The sequence below is a fragment of the Phascolarctos cinereus genome, unplaced genomic scaffold (assembly GCF_003287225.1).
Source record: "Phascolarctos cinereus isolate Bilbo 61053 unplaced genomic scaffold, phaCin_HiC Scaffold_726;HRSCAF=1367, whole genome shotgun sequence".
Taxonomy (NCBI): domain Eukaryota; kingdom Metazoa; phylum Chordata; class Mammalia; order Diprotodontia; family Phascolarctidae; genus Phascolarctos; species Phascolarctos cinereus.
Window position 1 is genome coordinate 124,735,665 of NW_027556098.1, and position 19,322 is coordinate 124,754,986.

Consider the following 19,322-nt stretch of genomic DNA (forward strand, 5'->3'; position numbering starts at 1 on the left):
TCAGTCCATCCTAACTAAACATACATTTTATCAAATAACTAAGTTATGAGAGGATTACAGATTAAAATCTGGTAAGGGCCTCAGAGGCCATCTGGTACAACATCTTGTGACTTGCTAAATGTCCTATAGGTAGTGTCAAAAAGAGAACGTGAATTTAGGCTTTCCTGACCAGAAGGCTAGCACTCTATCCACCACACCACACTGCCTCTGTTGTGAATATAATAAAACCCTCATTTGTGGGCAGTGAAAGTATACTAGTTCTCAAGTCAGAAGACCTGGATTCAAATCCCAATTCTGATGCTTAATATCTCGGTGATCTTGGGTAAATTACTCAACTCTGGGTCTAAGTTTCATAAACTGTAAGAGAGGAGACTGGCCTAGAATCCTCTAAGTTCCTTGTCAGCTTTAGATCAATGATCTAGATAAAATTTTAATCTGATAATAAATAATTTTAGACTCCAGTAGCACCTCATTTCAGATTTCCAAATACCAAATTTCCAAATACCAAAGTGTACTCCATATTTGACATAGAATAGCCCTCTTACTGAAATCCTCTCAAATTACATAAAGAATAAACAAAAATACACAGTTCACATCTTAAAAACAGCTGGTTTTTGAGGAGAGTTTCAACAATTTGCTGTTTCCTATGTGACCCTGGGAAAGTCACTTAACCCCGATTGCCTTGCCAAACAAACAAAAAACCCCAACCCAAAAACAAGCCACCCCCCCAAAAAAAACCCCAACCCAAAAACAATTTGCTGTTTCCCATAAACTAGTTTCTATATTTGTTGTAGTCATTGACAGTACAAGTAAATCCACAGTACAAAAGGCATTTAATTTACAAAGCTTTGAAGGGCTCGTTTGCCAGAGCTTTACATTTTAGGAAGCAGATGAATTACTGTAACTCAGTTTTTAATGACTTGTAAAAGAGGTCTAGTCTGAGGCAACAGAAGTTCAGAGAAGTATAGAATCGGTACATTCTAAGGATTTATGGCCTTTGGAAAGACCTCCCAACAGATTTATGTTCTCCAAAGTAAACCCTTCATAATAAGACAACGTTGAATCACAATTTTTGGAGAGCAAAGTTGGAACTGAGAAAGTCAAATGAAACAATCACGTGGCTGGACTACTGGCCAGGGAAAGACAAAAATTTCAAAGGAAATCAGTCCAAAGAAAAGACTAGTTGGAAGATTAATCAGTTGTGAAATAAGTACTGGCTCGGAAGTCTATCTTCTAGGAGGAATCATACACAAGTCTGAGAAAATCTATTTTATATTTGTTTCCCTCTACTGGGTTTTCATCAATTTTACCTCCACAAAACCTCTTGTATCCATCCCCTTTTTCTCCACTCACACAAGTCAACTCTCCCCCTCTGCCCTCCAACTCTGGCCCCTTCAGATCATTATCACCTTTTGCTTGAACTTCTGAAATAGCCTCCCATTCACCTCACTGCCTCTATTTTCTCCCTTCCGTTCACAAAATGGGCAAACAGACATTCTGAAACCATGCTACTGTCTTCTCAAGATACTCTAATGGCTCCCTATTGTCTCTAGAATAAAATATAAACTCCTCAATGACGTTTAACATTGTGCAAATTTTGTCTCCAGTTCATCTTTTCAAACTCATTGCATATTATTCCTCTTCATATACTTCCTGCCAAAACGGCCTCCATATACAACATGCTATCTGCCACCAGCACAGGCTGCTCCCCATACATGCAATATATACTTCTTCCTTCACTCCCCTTCTTAAGCCTCTTTATATCTTTTTCAAGGCTTTGCTCAAGCACCACTTGTTACATGAGGTCTTTCCTGATAGCTAGTTGTTAGTGTCCCCTGTCCCCATTTTACTTTGTATTTACTTCCCTTATATTACAGATATGTTTGTATATCTACAGGTATGCAACTATATCTATCTATCTATATCTTGTATCTACTTAGCTCTATACACGTTCTTTCCCCCCAGGAGTAAGCATGATGAGGTCAGTCTGTTTCATTTTTGCTTTTTATTCCTAGTGCTTCACACATAGTAGATACTTAATAAATGCTTGTTGACTGTTGTTAACAAGCCTGACAAGCCCAAGCTTGTCCTAATTTATTTTAAGAGGGCAGGAATGACAAAATGATTATGTATTTTTGGATTCCGGGGTGTATTATTTAGAAAGTTTGGAGAATTTCACTTCCTGAATACAGAAGGATATTCTAACCAGTAAGCTGCTAAACTATTATTATTTGTTTGAAAGTTTAAAATTTAATCTGATCAAGGAGGAGTCTTTACAGGTCCCCAAATCCGTATTAAAACAGATAGGATTATCTTGCTTTTACACGTTCAGTATTAACATTATAATACTACTCATTTATCTAAAATGTAAAAATGGCAATCTTAGGCAAGAATAGTAACTGATATGAAGGCCTAGTAATAGGTCACATCACAGAGAAATTTACTTACCTCTTGATACAAAACAAAACAAAAGTGACTGATAGTAAGCTGTGTAATCTTAGGCCTCTGGACCCCACTTTTCTTAATTACACAATGAGTAGAATTAGATGACCCACAAGGCTCTTTCCAGCTCTTTCAATGTTTATCCCCATTTTCTACGACTAGTGATTTAATACATACACCACCCAAACCAAACTACAAAGAACATCACAAGAATCAAATAAACAATTTAGCTTCTCAAAAGACTTATCTAAATGAGAGTTCCTAAACCACAGAAGGCACATAAATTAACTTCATTAAGAGCATCCTTATGATAGCATATTCTGACTGCAAACAATAAGCAAAGACTACCAAATATGAAAAGTCATACAAATAAATAAGATTCAAAACAGTCAACTCTGACATCATTTTGGGAAAAAGCTAAGCATACAGTGAAGTGGAAAAAAGAGGGAATGAAATACTAATAAAGAACATCTATAGCTATTTAAAGGGGACTACATAAAGCTACCTCAATCTGATATCTATGAACTGGCTCAGGCATGGCAGAGTCACATAGCTAAGGCCTGGAAGCACCAGTTTAGAAGTACTCATGGCATGAGTACCAGCCGCAACTAAGAGAGAATATGATTTATATTTCCATACTGAAATAAAAGTTGTCACAAGAACATAGTATAAAACATGTAAACAAAGACTACTGGAGACAACTAAAAATTACCGTATATAAATAAACTAGGAAAATTAAGTAAAATTGAGTTATTACTGTGTTGAACGAAGGCATACGCTTAAAAAATTAAAATAGCTGAACTTTTTTTTTGTTGACCTTCAGGGATAAAACACATACAAAGTTCATTTACCAAAAATTTTAAATAAGCCAGATCACGTTCCTTGAGTATTCCAATAAATAGTAGTTTGCACAGTTATTTACTGTTGACGCACGCATGCCATATCTTCTGAAATGGTTTTTGTGGTCAAACTCATCCTTAATACAGGAAACCTGATTAATGCAAATGGCTGTTTGTCACATTATATTTAAAGTCACTGTTTACTCTTATGGCCCAATGCCAACTCCTCAGCTTACTTTCCCTCCTCCCTATTTATTTCACTCTATTCTTTTAAAACACCCACACCCACCCATACACCATAACTCCCTCACCACTGCCTGATTCTCTCGTTTTTTGGTTGCTTTTTATTTTCTGCCTTAACTATATTCTATCTCCAGCATTCCTTTCCTTTAGTTTCTGTAACAAACTCTGCTTTCTCTCCTGAAGTAAACACCTTCCCATTAACCTGTAGCTAATGGTTACCTCCTTTTCTTTCATAATTCTTCTCCAACAGCCATGTTCTTCTCCATTTTTCAAATTTTTACCCTTCTTGTTCCCCAGATGTTATCAGTTGCAAATAATACTTTGATCAAAAGAGCATTTCAAAGATAAACTAATACATGTGAAAGAAAAAAAATGTTTTGATAATTGATGTGAATACTAATTTTCAAAACAGCTTTTAAGTGATGACCATAAAATATAGATATACCGCTCTACAATTCTTCATGGTAATGTTTTAGATGTGAAGTCTATTTCTTTTATCTCTTCCTAGATAATACTTATGTCATAAATTAAATTTCAAAGAACTAAGCACCAAATCCTTAAGGAGAATACCAACACCAATTAAAAAACAATTTTCAGCCTGTAATTTAAAAAATGACAATTATGTAAACGCAAGGAAAATAAGAGGTAACAATGAAAGAAGAAAAGAAAGATATGCAATACTGCTAGAATGTGAAAGTGAAATAAATAATTTTCATAACTTCATCTTTAGTGTTGATCTGCACATGCATCTAAGATCACAACTCCTTCCCTAGGCTAACTGCTTTTAAAGGTTCCAAGGTCCACAAGGTGCAGCACTGGTTCCATGAGTGGGGATCTATGGAGGCAATTTTATAAAGAACAATGGCTTTTTTAATTTACATTGGATTGAAATGATTGATAAATCACTTTAAGTTAATGACATCAAAAATTTGTTACATGTGTTGGTTAAAAACACATTGATTAAGTTGGTTAAAAATATATCTCTTAAATATTTTTACCTCACTTTCAAGAAAGAAAAGAACCAGCATCCTGATCAGGTTCCCATTGGGACTGTTCCGACCCCTCCTCTTTGCTAATGCTTCTTCTGCTTGGGGATCATGCCTGCTAAATAGCCTAGAAGGAAATAACACAAGATAAGACTATAAATTTCCTAATATAACATTTTCCCCTTTACTAAATTTTAAAAAGTGAAAAATAAAATAAACTATTTTTCCTCTGCATTTCACTGTCTTTTACTGCTTAGTCAAATTATCTCAGAAGACAAAAAAATTAAGATCCAAATGAACAATACAGGCTGATAAAAATACTCACATCATTTAAATACAGCTCAACATAAAAGTTTATATTTCAGAAATACTTTTCCTAACCATGTAATCTATGAAATAAATTCTGAAAAAAATGCAAGTTACTCCTATTATGATTTATGAGTACCTGGTACTGTAATTTTCTACTCTGCCTTTGGGAAATTGGCAGAATCTCCAAATTAGAACACTTAGCAGGAGAAATAACTGATTAAGATACTGACTTTATAATCATTGAAAAGAGCTTCAATTCATTATCCCAAAATGTCTTCCTCAAAATAAAACTGCTGAGGAACAGTAAATGAAAGAACCAGCAATATAGCAAAAATTTGGTTTGGTAAATGCAGATTTAAAACAACATAAAGCAAAGGGGCTTATTTCTACAAATTATTTAAATGCAAAAGAATAAGAAGAATGAAAACACAATAATTTCATACATGTTTAAAAAAATTCTAAGCACTAGGTAATTTAAAATTTACCTAAATGGGCAATTCTACTCAATTTTTACAAATCTGTGTGTAAGAAGTACTATACCTATGGTATAGTTGTGTTCAACCATTGGAATTTTTTTAAAATGAAGAAATCTTTGACCTTTTAATGCAAAGCATCTATTTTGCGTATACTCAAAGCATTAATGTAATATATTCAGTGGACTGGAGGAGAAGTTGAAGATGACAGATAATGAGTTCTGAGATCAAAGTATTGTGGACTTATAGCTGTAAGGGACCTTAAAGCCCATTTAGTACTGCCTTCCCCAACCGTGGCCATTTTTAAAGTGAAGGAAAAAGGGGAGCCAAAGAGGAACTAAGGCAAAGTCACTTTGGTAATAAGTATTAGATGTAGGATTTGTACCCAGGTCTACTGACTCTGGTTAGTGCTTCTTCTACTGCTGCATGCTGCCTCCCTAGATCTACTTGTAGATACAGATACATTTATTACCTGAGTACCCAAAATGCCCCTTTATTTAGCCTGTATCTACATCTAAAATGTTAAAATACTGAATATTTTACAAACTCCTAAGATATAAACTTATTACATTAAATTCTCTAAGATGAATCAAATCAATGTTGAAGAAAGAACAATACTAAAAAGATCTTCATATTTTAAATGATAAAGCTTTTTTGGGTGGATAAACAATTTACTCAATTTGCCATTTGACTCCATATCTAGAGACCACTAGGAAATACACCTGTATGCAATGCCATTAGAGAATATGAACTGATTAGCACCATCATGTCAATGGCAGAAACCATGGTGCTTGAAAATTTATCAGCTCTATCAGAATACATAAAAGTCTAGGCTTAAAGTCAAAATGGCAGAAGTGTAACTAGGAAGAATACATGTGACTGGTGCTATTGCTATCGGTTCTAGTCTTCACTATAATCTTACTTTAAAAGAGCAGCTAAGGACTCACTTTGATACAAAGTTCTGGGAAAACTGGACAATTTACTGCAAGAGAAGTTCCAAATTGATATGTGAACAAGATATAAAAAATCACATTTTAAATAAATTGAAGAAATATGGAAACATTACTCATCAAATTTATGCATAGAAGAAATATTTATGACCAAATAAGGAATAGATAGGATGACAGACAATAAAATTGGTAATCCTGATTACATGAAATTAAAAGAGAAACAAATAACTGGGGAAAAAAATCTTTGTAGTAAGCTTCTCTGATCAGAGTCCCATTTCCTAACTATGTAAGGAACTATGTTAAATTTATAAGAAAAAGAACCAGTTCTCAAATTGATACAGGATCTAGGGATGTAGACAAAATTTTCTTTTTTCTAAATGATTTATTTTTAGTTTTCAACATTCACTTCCATAAGATTTTGAGTTTTAAATTTTCTCCCTCTCTCTCCTTCCCTCTCCCCAAGATGGCATGCAATCTGATATGGGTTCTACTTATACATTCATATTAAACATATTTTCACATTAGTCATGATGTAAAGAAGAATTATAACTAAGAGGGAAGAACCACAAGAAAGAATAAATAGAACAAAACAACAAAAGAAAAGGAGAGGAAATAGTACATTTCCATCTGCATTCAGATTCCTAAGTTCTTTCTTTGGATATGGATAGCATTTTCTTTTTTTTGCATTTAAAGACTTTATCATGGGGGCAACTAGGTAGCGCAGTGGATAGAGCACCGGTCCTGGAGTCAGGATGACCTGAGTTCAAATCCAGCCTCAGACCAAACACTTGACACTTACTAGCTGTGTGACCCTGGGCAAGTCACTTAACCTCATGCAATTGCCTCATGCAAAACAAACAAACAAACAAAAAAAAACCCACCCAAAAAAACCCCCACAGAAACAAAACAAAAACGACTTTATTGTGCAATGTGTTCTGTAACTTTCACCAGACTGCCAAACAGGTCCATGATACAAAAAAATCCGTAAGATCCCAAATTACTGGATGATCAGAGGGTATACAGCAGGCTAGTATCATTTCCAGCTTTAAGAGGCAGCTCTGAACTCCAAAGGATGGCTTTGGCATGTGAAAAAGAGCACTTGTCTAGGGATATCAGAAGTCCTGATGTCAAGCCTAGCATTTTCTGACTCTGAGCAAGTTAGGTAAATTCCCAATGCAGCAGTCTCTGTGTCTACTTATTCTTCAGGTAGATAAGCAGAGCTGGAAGTTCTAGAACCCAGGTTTTCTGATCCCAAGGCCATTTGTGATCTGAGATCTGCCCTTTAATAACTATTTCATTTTGTGGCAAGTCACTTAAACTCTCTGAATCTCTTTTTCCTTGTCCATGAAACAAGGACAGTAGTAATTCTGGAACCATCTCCCTATAAGACTCAAAGCACTGTGGAATTGATGAGGTTTATCGGATTAGGGGTGCTGGGACCCAGGGATCATGACACACAGGTCATGTCTGAAAGAATTCAATCCAAGTCTTCTTTCAGCCAAAGACAAGGCTTATTAAAGATCTGCCATATTAGCCAGACTCTTAAGGAATCTGTGGGTCTGTGAGGTATTGGTTAGCTAGTAAACATCTGAGCAGTGGCTAGATTAAGAATCAGAGCTAGATAGTATTTTCCATAGTGAGTCTTGAAGTTGTCTTAGACCCTTGCATTGCTGAGAAGAGAAGAGCTAAGTCTATCAAAGTCAGTCATCACACAGTGCATCTGTTAACTGTGTACAATGTTCTCCTGGTTCTGCTCATTTCACTCTACATCAGTTCATATAACTATAAACACAATTTTCAAGGGAGGAAATCCAGGCTATCTATAACCATGTGAAAAAATATTCTAAATTACTAATAATTAGAGAAATACAAGTTGAAGCAAATCTAAGAATCTTGCACCCATCAAATTAGCAAAGATGACCAAAAAAGAAAATGATAAATGTTGGAGGGGCTGTGGGAAAACAAGCGTATTGACTTGCTGAAAAAAGGAAAAAACAAACAGGAAATTAAAAAAATATCCATCAACTGGGGACAAATTGTAGCATGTGAATGTAATGGAGTACTACCGTGCTACAAGAAATAAGAAAATAGATTATTTCAAAGAGACATAGACAGAGTTAGAACCAGAACAATTTATTCTACATCAATATTAGAAAAGCGAACAGTTCTGAAGACTTTTATAAACTGATGAAAGACTAGGATAACGAGCAGAAGTAGAAGCATAATTTATACAATTAACTACGACACTTTAAAAACAAACAACTTTGAAAGTTGTAAAATTCTGATCAACGAAATAACCATATATCATTTCAGAGGACTGATGATGAAGAATGCAGTCCACTTCCTAACACAAAGGTGATGGATTCTGGGTGCAGTATGAGATACATGTTTCAACATGGCCAATGAGAGAATTTGTTTTGCTTGACTATGCATATTTGTTAAAGGAAATTTTTTTTTGAATGGGATGGGTGGGAAAGAGACAAAACAAATCTCTGTCAATTAAAAAATAAAATTTAATTTAAAAATTTCAAAAAGAAAAACTATCACCATGCACTTCATATTTTTTTCAAAATCAGTATAAATTGCTCTTTTAACTCCTACACATATTTGTATCGAAGGTAAAAGTTCTCGAGGCTAAGGCGATTCTAGGGCATCTGGCAATTAACATTCATGTGATATAAACATACAAAAAATATGAATAAAACAGCATCTTTTGTTGTCATTGTATTCTGTCTTGATGGTTTTCCAATATTGCTTAATCGAATTCATAACAGGTGAAGGAAAAAAAAGGACGTTTTGGAAATAAATGAATGAGATCAACAAAATCCTTAGATTACTAAAAGGACTGCAGGTGTATGAAGAACCAAAATGAGATTTACAAGATTTTTCCTTAAACTTGAAGCACTGTAAAATTGCTGAGAACTTGTGAAAATATATGTCAATGTTAAACCTTTTTCAATTCCATAGATGAAAGGATGACAAACTAGATTGATGGTCTGCCCATAGGACTAGCCACCTAAATTTGCACATTGCTGTAAATGATATATTTTCCCCCATCACATTAGTTTTCTCCAGTTAATACTACAACAAAGTGTCCATATTTATTGTTTAACTTACTTTTTGTGAAGGAATTCTCCTGCTGCCACTGCAACAGGCCGGTGTGCTGAATACACCAAGTGGTAAACATTTTCACAGTCTTCATTGGAAAGTGCTTCTTCACTTCCACTGAAAAATTCACAAAGTAAAACATGAACCAAAACAATATTTATATTAACGTACATATTCTCCAGCGAAACACATTTATTATATAATGTTTAGAATGATACACAGTAACCAACGTGACATTTCAAGTGAGTAGTATGTACATTTGGAAGAGGTAGGTGTGGTCAGAGAACTAGTCTAGAAGTCAGAAAAATACTGCCTCAAGTCCCATCTCAGACACGTGTGAACCTGGGCAAATCACCTCACCTATGTAAGTTGTCTCAGGCCACAGTGTGGTTATAAATTGCAGAGCACGTGAGGACCTGCTTTGGTGGTAGGAGTTCCTCAGCAGGAGCTTCCAGAACAGATAAATCACAGCCTTCATGGAATAAGTGGGAATTGAGCAATGAGGATCTTCTGGGAAAAGTATGTTTTCCTCTTATAACCATTTTATCAGATCAAAGGAAGTGATAAGGAGGCTAGCACTCAAGGAAAGATGGGGATAAAGGATTAAGATATTAATGGAAAAGAGGAAGTTCCTGAGGGGTCCAGAAGGAATGGCATACTGACCTGGTCACTGAATTGTAGATAATGTTCAAGATTCTTATAAATGTTACACGAAATCTTCTTAGGGCAGAAAGACAAGTCTGGAGTATATAGGGAACTATACCAGTTTGAATCTCACTGTCTATAGCAAAAAGTATCAATTTCTTAGCCTGTCATTCAAAGCCTTACACAGTACACAGTTCAAAATAACTTTTCCAGTTTTATCTCCCACTATTGCCTTAACATGGTTGAACTAAAACAGAACAGTTCTTGTGCTATTCCCTCCTGGTTTGCTTTGTCCTCTCTAGTTCTATGTGGTATCGCTAAATGGCTCTGTACATTGTGAATCACCAGACAAATAACGTCATTAATATACAATTTTGAACTCAACCTTCACAATCTAGCTGAAATGCCAAGAACTCCCCCTTCTCTGACCTCCTATACAAGTATTTCACCCATCTGGAATATATCACATACTGGTTATATTGTAGTCATTTATGTACCTTTTAAAATCACCTTTACTACATTTTCAGCTCTTTGTGTAAAGGGAAAGATGCATACATTTGGAGCATTATCTTGTTGAAAAAACAGTGAGTCAAAAAACATATATTAAGTGCCAGACACTATTCTAAAAGCTGAGTATACAAAGAAGGCCAAAAGATAATACTTACTTTCAAAGAGCTCACAGTCTAATGAGTAATGAAGGAGAAAATGTGCAAACAACTATATACAGACAAGCTATATACAGATTAAACTGGAGATAATCAATAGAGGGCTGGCACTAAAATTAAGAGGGATAGGGAAAGGCTTCCCATAGAAGACAGGATTATAGCTGTGACTTGAAGGAAGCTAGAAGGTGAAGACAAGAGAGAGAATTTTCTCTCATCAGAATTCTCATCAGGGACAAATGCTCAGCTGGGAGATGGAACAGCAGGTAAGCCAGTGTCATTGTACTCCTGTATATGTGTGGGGGGGTGTAGGGGGAAGGCAAGGAGAAGTAGGTATAAGCAGACTGGAAAGGTGGTGGTGGTGGTAGGGTGTTGAAGGGTCTAGAAGGCTTTGAATAAACAGAGGATTTTATATTTGATCCTAGAGGTGATAGGAATCATTGCAGTTTACTGAGTACAGGGGATGACACAAGTCATGCTTTAGGAAGATCCCTTTGGCAGCTGAGTATAGGATGAGGAAAGCCTTGTGGCAAGGAGATTAACTAGAAGGCTACTAGGTGTGAGCAGTGTCAGAGGACAGAAGGAAAGTACACAAGAGATGTGTCTTGGCAACAAACGACACCGGAGGTGAAAAAAGAATAAGGAATCAAAGAGGACACCTAATATGTGAGCCCAGGAAGTCAGGAGAATGGTGGTACTCTCAACTGTAATAGGAAAATTAGAAAAAGGGAGAGGCAGAAGATAATGTGTGCAGCTTCAGACAAAGCTGAGTTTGAGTTGTCTACAGAACACTCAGTTTGAGATGTGAGACTGGAGGTCAGCAGAGAGGTTAGGGCTGAATAAGCAGTTTGGAGAATCATCAGAGAGGATAACTGAATTTATGGGAGCTAATGAGATCATCAAATGAAACAATATAAAAGCAGAAGAGACACAGGACAGTCCTGCAGTACACTCACGGTTAGTGGGAATGATCTTGATGAAGATCAAGCAAAGGAGACTGAGAAAAATCGTCGATACGTGTGAGAACCTGAAAATCTAGTTTTGAATATTTGTAATAATGAATATCCTGATTTTCCCTACTGTAAAATATGTTGTTCCTATCTAGTTCTATCTGATGTCAAAGGAGTTTTTTGTTAAATTTATTTATACATTTTGATATGACAGACTCTTGCCAACAAACGCATAACCAAGCCCTCCAAGAAAGTAAAGTGTCCAAAAAATTAAGCAAAATTATCTAATTAGCATAATTTCATAGTTATCTGGAAAACCCACACATATGTATATTACTACTCAACAAAGAAAATCAATCAACTGAATTACACTGCTTAACACTGAATTCATCTGGGGCATAAGTCATAAACCTCAGTGGAAAGGAAGCTTCCTGAGGGCAGAGACTATCTCATTTTTATATCTGCATTTCCAGTCTAGTACAGCATCTCACAGATAGTAAATATTTAATAAACTTTTGTTGAATAAATTTAAGCAATTAACCACAATGAAGAACAGATTATAATATATATTCAATAAATATTAAGAAACTTTCTCTAGTTTCTGACAAATTCTTACATCATGTTTGGGGAGAAGGGAAGGCAAACCTGCAAACCAAACATATTTTGAACTTTGTACTTTCCTCAGTATTTAAAAAGTAACACATTTTGTATATCGGGGTAGAATACAAAAGTAAGGGGAATAGATTTCAGCGATCTGGGAAGGAGCCAAGAAGCATTTTCTCTTCCTGGATACCTAGGAATGACCAAAGCTGTGGAAATAGCATGAATATGTTGAGAAGAATGGGAATAGTGGATTATTATAATGTGGCTGACTCCTACAGAGAGAAGATGCTTATTAATGACTATTATTTTTGTCCAGTAATTTGACTAGCTCAGAATCTACTTCTTCTACCATCTAGTACATCTCTCTCTCTCTCTTCCACAATATTAATAGCATGTCCACAATTATAGCATGAAATACCCTGAAGAAATCTAGATAGGCTATATCTACAGCAAGTGTCATAGAATCATAAGATTTAAACCTGGAAAAGAGACTTAAAGGAAATTTAGTACAGATCTACTGGTTTTGTAGACAAGGAAGCTGAGACAGAAAAGTGAAATGGTTTGCTTAATGTCAGATTGCAAACCCAGCATCCTCTTCTGACTATAGGTGAGCACCCCAATGCCTGTCATAAACATACTTAGGAGGAGACTAGGTCATCATCAGGCTTTAGGTAATTTATCCACATTGTTAAGAGTATTCTGTCAGTACATTCTTTGACCCCTTATGGAACAGAAGTGAACAAAGGCTTGTTAGGACCATTTGGAATTTAAACAGAATTAACTCAACCAAAACAAGCATCATGGTATTTGGTACTGTGTGATCTTCCCATCATTACTGAGAGTCAGTCAGACGAGGTCCCAAATAGGCCTTTTGGTTTTCACTTGCCCTGCAGCTGAATTTTCATTTAATTGCCGTCTTCTCCAATTGGGAATGTGGGTTCCTTGAGAGCAACTGCCTTTTCTACTTATAGTCCCAGCGCTTAGAACATAGTAAGCTATAATTAATGATTTCTCACTATCTTCTTGAACAACATATATCTAGCTTATCTCTAAATTCTCTTCCAGCTAGCAAATTCTAGAATTCCTTGTTCGCTGTCACCAGAAGACTTGGTAGAGTAGGCTGTACAGGACTAGACAACTAAAACAAAAATAAGCCACGTGGTAACACAGAGAGAATTTTTACGTAACAAGAAGAAGGAATTAAATTCCTTTTTTATTAAACAAAAGTAACAAAATCAGTCAATAGAAAATATAGAGCCAAATAAAACAATGACAAAGGAAATAAGTATTGTAAAAATATCTACTTCTGAAGCATAACTTTACTCTGATCCAATGTCACTCATGGATTCTATTTTCAGCAGCTTCTAAATTAAGTTTTATAATTTCAAATTCAAATTACTTTCATACATCTTATTCTGTGAGCCTGCTTTCCATATTCCCAACCAGATTGGCACCTGAACTTGAAATCCAGATTACATTAACACCTACCACCTCACTTCTTCATCAGTACATATTTGCCAATCCTCTCCAATGGTGATACCAAGTTGTCATTAAAGGGACTATGACTTTTGATTGCTTTTTTCTCAGGTCTATACATAGATCCATATCCTTACCACCATTTCTCCTATTATTTATAACGAACAAGAATAAACTAAGAAGGGCTTATCTGAGCACAACTTTTTTTTTTTACACTTTGTTTCTTTTTGTTTCAACAGGTACCCCCTATGGCAACTTCTCACATTAGCAAAGTGATTTGACTTTTAGCCACAACATCAATGAAGTACTTTGTTGTACTTGAAATAAGGATGGTTTCTAAATTCAAGACATTACTATTAACACTTGAAATACTTACTGAAGTATTAAAGTAACTAGTCGAATGGCTTCCACAGCAACATCATATTCCTTATCAAGTGTCATTGATACAATGCGATCCTAAACAAGAAATCAGGGGGGAAAAAATTCACAAAATAAATAAGCTCATATATTTGTTACTGGTGAGTATAAAACTCTTTCGTTTTGTCAGAAACTACAGGTGTATCTCTGTGCTTATAGTTACCAGGTACATAAAGGCACAACCTAGTGGATGGGGAGAAAGATGTTCAGATAAGCACCTAATAGTAGAAAATAATATGAGTATATAATTAGAAAGTTTTCATATTCACAACCTAAATGGAAGAAGAGCTTTCCAAAATATAATAAAATAATTATTAACCATATCTTATTTATACTGTGGCAGTCTACTTTTAAAAAATCACTTAAAACAGTTTCTAATTTAGAAACTTCAAGAGTAATGGAACAAATTCCAGGTATCAGGAACTCTTAACAATTTAGGTTTAATGTGAGTTTGAATACTTTTGTATTTATAGCCCAAATTTTATTTTCCAATCAAATGTAAAATCTTGATCCCTGGAGCAATGAATGACTTAAGGAGAATTACTACTGCATTAGCTTAGAACACAAAAAATTTAATCCCAAATAAGTCCTAAAAGTTACCTCCCCACTTCCTGTCTTGGAATTTATAAAGTCTAAAAGATCTCATTTCCACAACAGGTACCTTGAATCTAACATAATATATATGCTAGCCTGAAAATCATATATTCTAGAATTAATTTTCTATTTTAGTAAGTAAGTTTGATATTTTGCATACAAATTCACATATAATAAAAAGATACCTATTAATTCTATTCTGTAAAGCTACTAAAAACTTAGCTACTGAAAACAAATTGTGGACTCTGTGGTTTCATGTGTGTTAAAGAGAAATCATTAATACCTCAGACAACCACCTAACTAATCTGATATAACATCATAGCTGGGAATACGTGAAAACAAGTAAAAGGCTGGTAGAAATAGTGTCGGCTCCCTGCTTCACTTTTAAGAAAGAAATTATTATCACTTTCAGTAGCATTAACCCTACATAGTTTTATTACATACATTGCGACTTGTCTTTTCAGTGTTTTATTTTTCATGCTAATCAAGTACACTAATATATGTATACCACATATAGTATAAATGTAAATATATGTAGTACATATATAAGCACACTAATATAATAGTGAACAAACTCAAAATATCTAAAGGTGTACAGCATTTTAAGTATGTTCTTGAAAAGTGTGCATATCTAATCTTAAATTAAGTCGGAAGGCCATTTCCCCAAATTTTATAGGTATTAAACATATAATGAATGGTTATAAAAACAAGAAATGTTTTGTAATGAAACTAATGACCCTCTCCATCCCCTCCAAATATATCTCCTTTCCAAATCTAAGCTCAGTATTTAAAGTGAGGAATACTTGCATTAAGGAAGTATTATTGCAACAACATTCTTTACTACATATCAGAAATCACCAACAGTGATAAAGCAAAATAAAATCACTAATAACTAGATGGTACAAGTTATGTTATTTTTCCAAATGAGTTTTTCATACATACCTTGAATCTGTTCGTGAACAGTTCCAATTTGGGGAACAATTCTCTATTGGTATATAGACTCTGTAGAGCTTTTAAACACTTCAGCCTGACTTCACCTTGCTAAATAAAAACACAACAGGATTAGCCAGTATCTTGCATATATAGACAGGCCTGCAATTTTAAATGAAATCCAAGTGAATAGTCTAGATTCGTCACTTATTTAAAGTTGTATTGCAATTTGTGGTAGAAATATAAAGTCAGACTGGAATAAATTGTCAGAAAATCTGTGTTCCTTTTTCAGTTAATTCTTCAAATAATTTATAATTCATTAAAAAACTTCAGTTATTTACAAGTAAGATAATTCTTCTAAATACATATATAGTCACTGACAATTAGTACAACAGGTTCTTTCTCAACCACATTACCTCAGAATCTTAGGAAAGTTTCTTTGTTCCCATGGATATCCATATTTAATCAGGGAAAAGGCATACTCCCATCCCCTAAGGTTACTACTAGTTAAACTCTAACCAAAATGCTCTAGTCAGGAAGTAAAAGATGAAATTCAAACAAAAGGTTAGGGGCTTTAGAGCTAGGTATTTTAAAATTTACAGGGAAAACAACGGAAATTTCCTGGATATGATGACAATATAAATATGTAAATGTGAATAACTGAAGATGCTGAGCTGGAGAACTATAAAGGTGAAAAGCTCAAATGAATTCAGGTGGCCTGACAAGCCAATGGTCAGGGCTGTGAGGAATGAAAGGCTTTAAAAATTTAAATATGTTGAGGCATGTGAATTATGTTTCAGATAGAAAAAGAGGTTAGAAGGGAAGACACAAGACAGATTATCTGGAGTAGTACACAGACCAGTAGGAAAAACTATAATTAAAAGCTAAAGAGAAACCTGGATAAAAGAAATCCAATATAATAATAATGATGATGACAAATTCACATTTATCTAGCTCTTACAAAGTTTACAAACTACTTTCTTTACATTCATTCTGAGGCTGTAAATAAAAATATTATTAACCTCATTTTGTATAAGAGAAAATCGTCAAGAGGTAAAGTGTCTTTCCTAAGCTCACAAAGGGCAGAACTGAGACCTGAATTCAGGTCCTCTAGCTTTATATCTAATGTTCTTTCTACTACCGCATCCTGTCCCTTTTAAAAGATCAGGAAGGAAAATCCTGGGAAAAGGGCCTGAAAGTAAGGTCAAAAAGAAAGGAAACAGGTAGTGATAACATTGTTAGGCCATATTCATAGTTGAATTCACCACCACAGCAAGGCAGAAAAGATCATGATTTTAGTTTATATAGAATAGTGCAGTTATCAGAAAGAGCTAAATAAAAGGTGAAAGGATTCTTATTCTAGGAAATAAGTTATTGATAACCAAAAGTTTTCCTGCAGATTTGTGAGGGCATTTCTGAATCAGATAGGAGGTCCTCTGAGGCCTTTCTAACCCTAAGATGTTGTGACTTCTAAGAGAAACTCTCACAAGCTAAGCTGGTCAGGGAGGAAATTTCAAGATGAACATTCTGACCAGAAGCCAAAAAAGGGCAGACTCACATTTTAAAGAGTCAAAGACATTCCTTCTCCTGAAAGCAAAATCGTTATGATGACTATGATCTATGCTGGAACTGAGGGGTGGAATTAGGGTAAGCTAAACAAAGAACCAAAGTCCTACAGAACAAGACCTAGAGGACAGTACCATAGGAGGAGGATTTGTGGCAGAGTATACCTGGGTAAGGCTGCCCGATACCTTATACTGGTAATGTGAGAGTATGTATGCATGTAATATACATGTATGACACATACATATAAAATTTATACATGAATAGAATGCCCATTATATGATAGAAAATATTCTCCTATGTTACTGTAGGCAAAGAGACTAATACATTGGTATCAAAGCCCACCTTCTTACCAAGTCTCCCCTTTCCACTGCACCCCAAGGTCATCTTCTCTGAATGCCTATAATATTGATGTCACCATAAATCACTGTACCAATTGCATGCCATTTTCATGTGTACATTGTTTTTGTAAATAAACTAAATTCTTTCACATTTTGTACAGTGCAATTTATATTTTTATGCATGGTTAAATGTTCATTATGTTTTAAATAGAGGGACAGCATCCTGTACCTGAATTGAAATTCAGCCCTGACACATACTGGCCATGTGACCTTGGAAAAGCATCCCCAGAAAACCTCTAAGTCTAAGACTTGGAACTAGTACAGCCTGGCATTATTAGAGAGATCTTCTTCACAAGTAGCTAATTATGCTAATGAAATCACAGGTTCTCCTATAACCCTTAATTAGATATTATGACAATGAATTAAAAAGAGAAGAAAGTTCATTTGTCTTTTGATTTGCCATACTGGAAAAGGAAGTTGTAATCTGTCATTTCTTCAGAGCTAGCAAAGGAATATAGATTTTAACCCAAATTCTAACATAAATATTAGGCCTTCTTGAGATGCACTATTTCATTTTACTTTAAATTCTGAATGCATCAAAACACTAGAGGGAGAGATTCAGTACCACCAAGCTCAACATCTGAACAAGTACTTTAAATAATTTTAAAATTTTCACAAATTCAAAAACATAAATTCAAATACAAACACCTCAATTCCTAGAAATATAATAATGAAATTAAAGCAAGGCTACCAACAAATAAGAAAGGTCACAAAACATCTTTCACATGGATGTAGTAATTATGATTACTTACTCTATCGTGAAGAGTCCAGCCAACATATTTTAAATAACTGTCATTTAGGAAAGCATCACTATACATTTTCATCCATACTCCAATTTCTTCAATACAAATGGCTCTAATCTCAGCAATTGCATCACTAGGGGAGAAAGAGATCATGCTTTTGAAAAACATTGAAATATGATGCAATTTCACCACCCTAACTCCCAACAGTAATTATTTGTTGATCCTTTACATCAAATGAACAGCTGCCAAGAAAGACTCTACCAATAAATACTAAAGCTCCTATTTTACTATTTACAGTTTGCTTACATTTTCTAATTTGAACTTGAATTGGGTATTTTTCTAAACAACAAAAAAACATCTGAATGAGTGAATGGATGAATGAAATATAATTTGAGCAAGAACTTTAATTTTTCTTGACCAAACCTGTGATTTTATCGGTGTGGGGAGCTCCTGATGTGAAATGTCCTTTACCAAGGCAAATCAGTTCCTTCTCTGCAATTTAGTCTTAGACAGTTATGTAGGCCACTGAGAGGTTAAGTGACCTGCCTAGGGTCACACAGCTTGTGGCAGAAGTGGGACTTGAACTTAAATCTTCCTGTCTCTGAGGCCAGTTCTTTATCCACTACACTATAGTGTCTCTCCATGCAGAGCAAGGAAAAAACTATATAACATTAATTATATTTCTTTGGAGGTAGGAAAATATATGGCAGACAACAGAGTAGGACAATCGATTACTGATACAAACACTACAAATTTTTGATAATTTGATGGGTTATGCATAAATAGAAACCATAGGCTTATAAGGCAATCTTTCATCACTTCATTAGTGATATTTTTTTACTGTTCCACTTTTCCTAAGGCAGAAAATTAGAGACAAAGTGGCAATAAATTGAATTCTAAAACTTTTTCTCTTCTCATTTTTCCCTACTTGGCTGATTATGTTTTATGATGAAACAGAAACCAAACTCTTCAAGATTCTGGTCTCATC

General features: G+C 34.8%; 1 protein-coding gene across 1 annotated transcript in view; it reads right to left on the minus strand.

The window, feature by feature from the left end:
* STAG1 (STAG1 cohesin complex component) overlaps positions 1–19,322 on the minus strand; it is a 346,896-nt gene that overhangs the window by 107,274 nt on the left and 220,300 nt on the right. Inside the window, exons 10-14 of the mRNA XM_020986100.2 lie at positions 18,344–18,467; positions 15,640–15,738; positions 14,063–14,142; positions 9,360–9,467; positions 4,523–4,637 (exon numbers count right to left, since the gene is read on the minus strand). Of these exons, the coding sequence (XP_020841759.1) occupies positions 4,523–4,637; positions 9,360–9,467; positions 14,063–14,142; positions 15,640–15,738; positions 18,344–18,467 (526 nt within the window). The remainder of the gene's footprint in view (positions 1–4,522; positions 4,638–9,359; positions 9,468–14,062; positions 14,143–15,639; positions 15,739–18,343; positions 18,468–19,322) is intronic.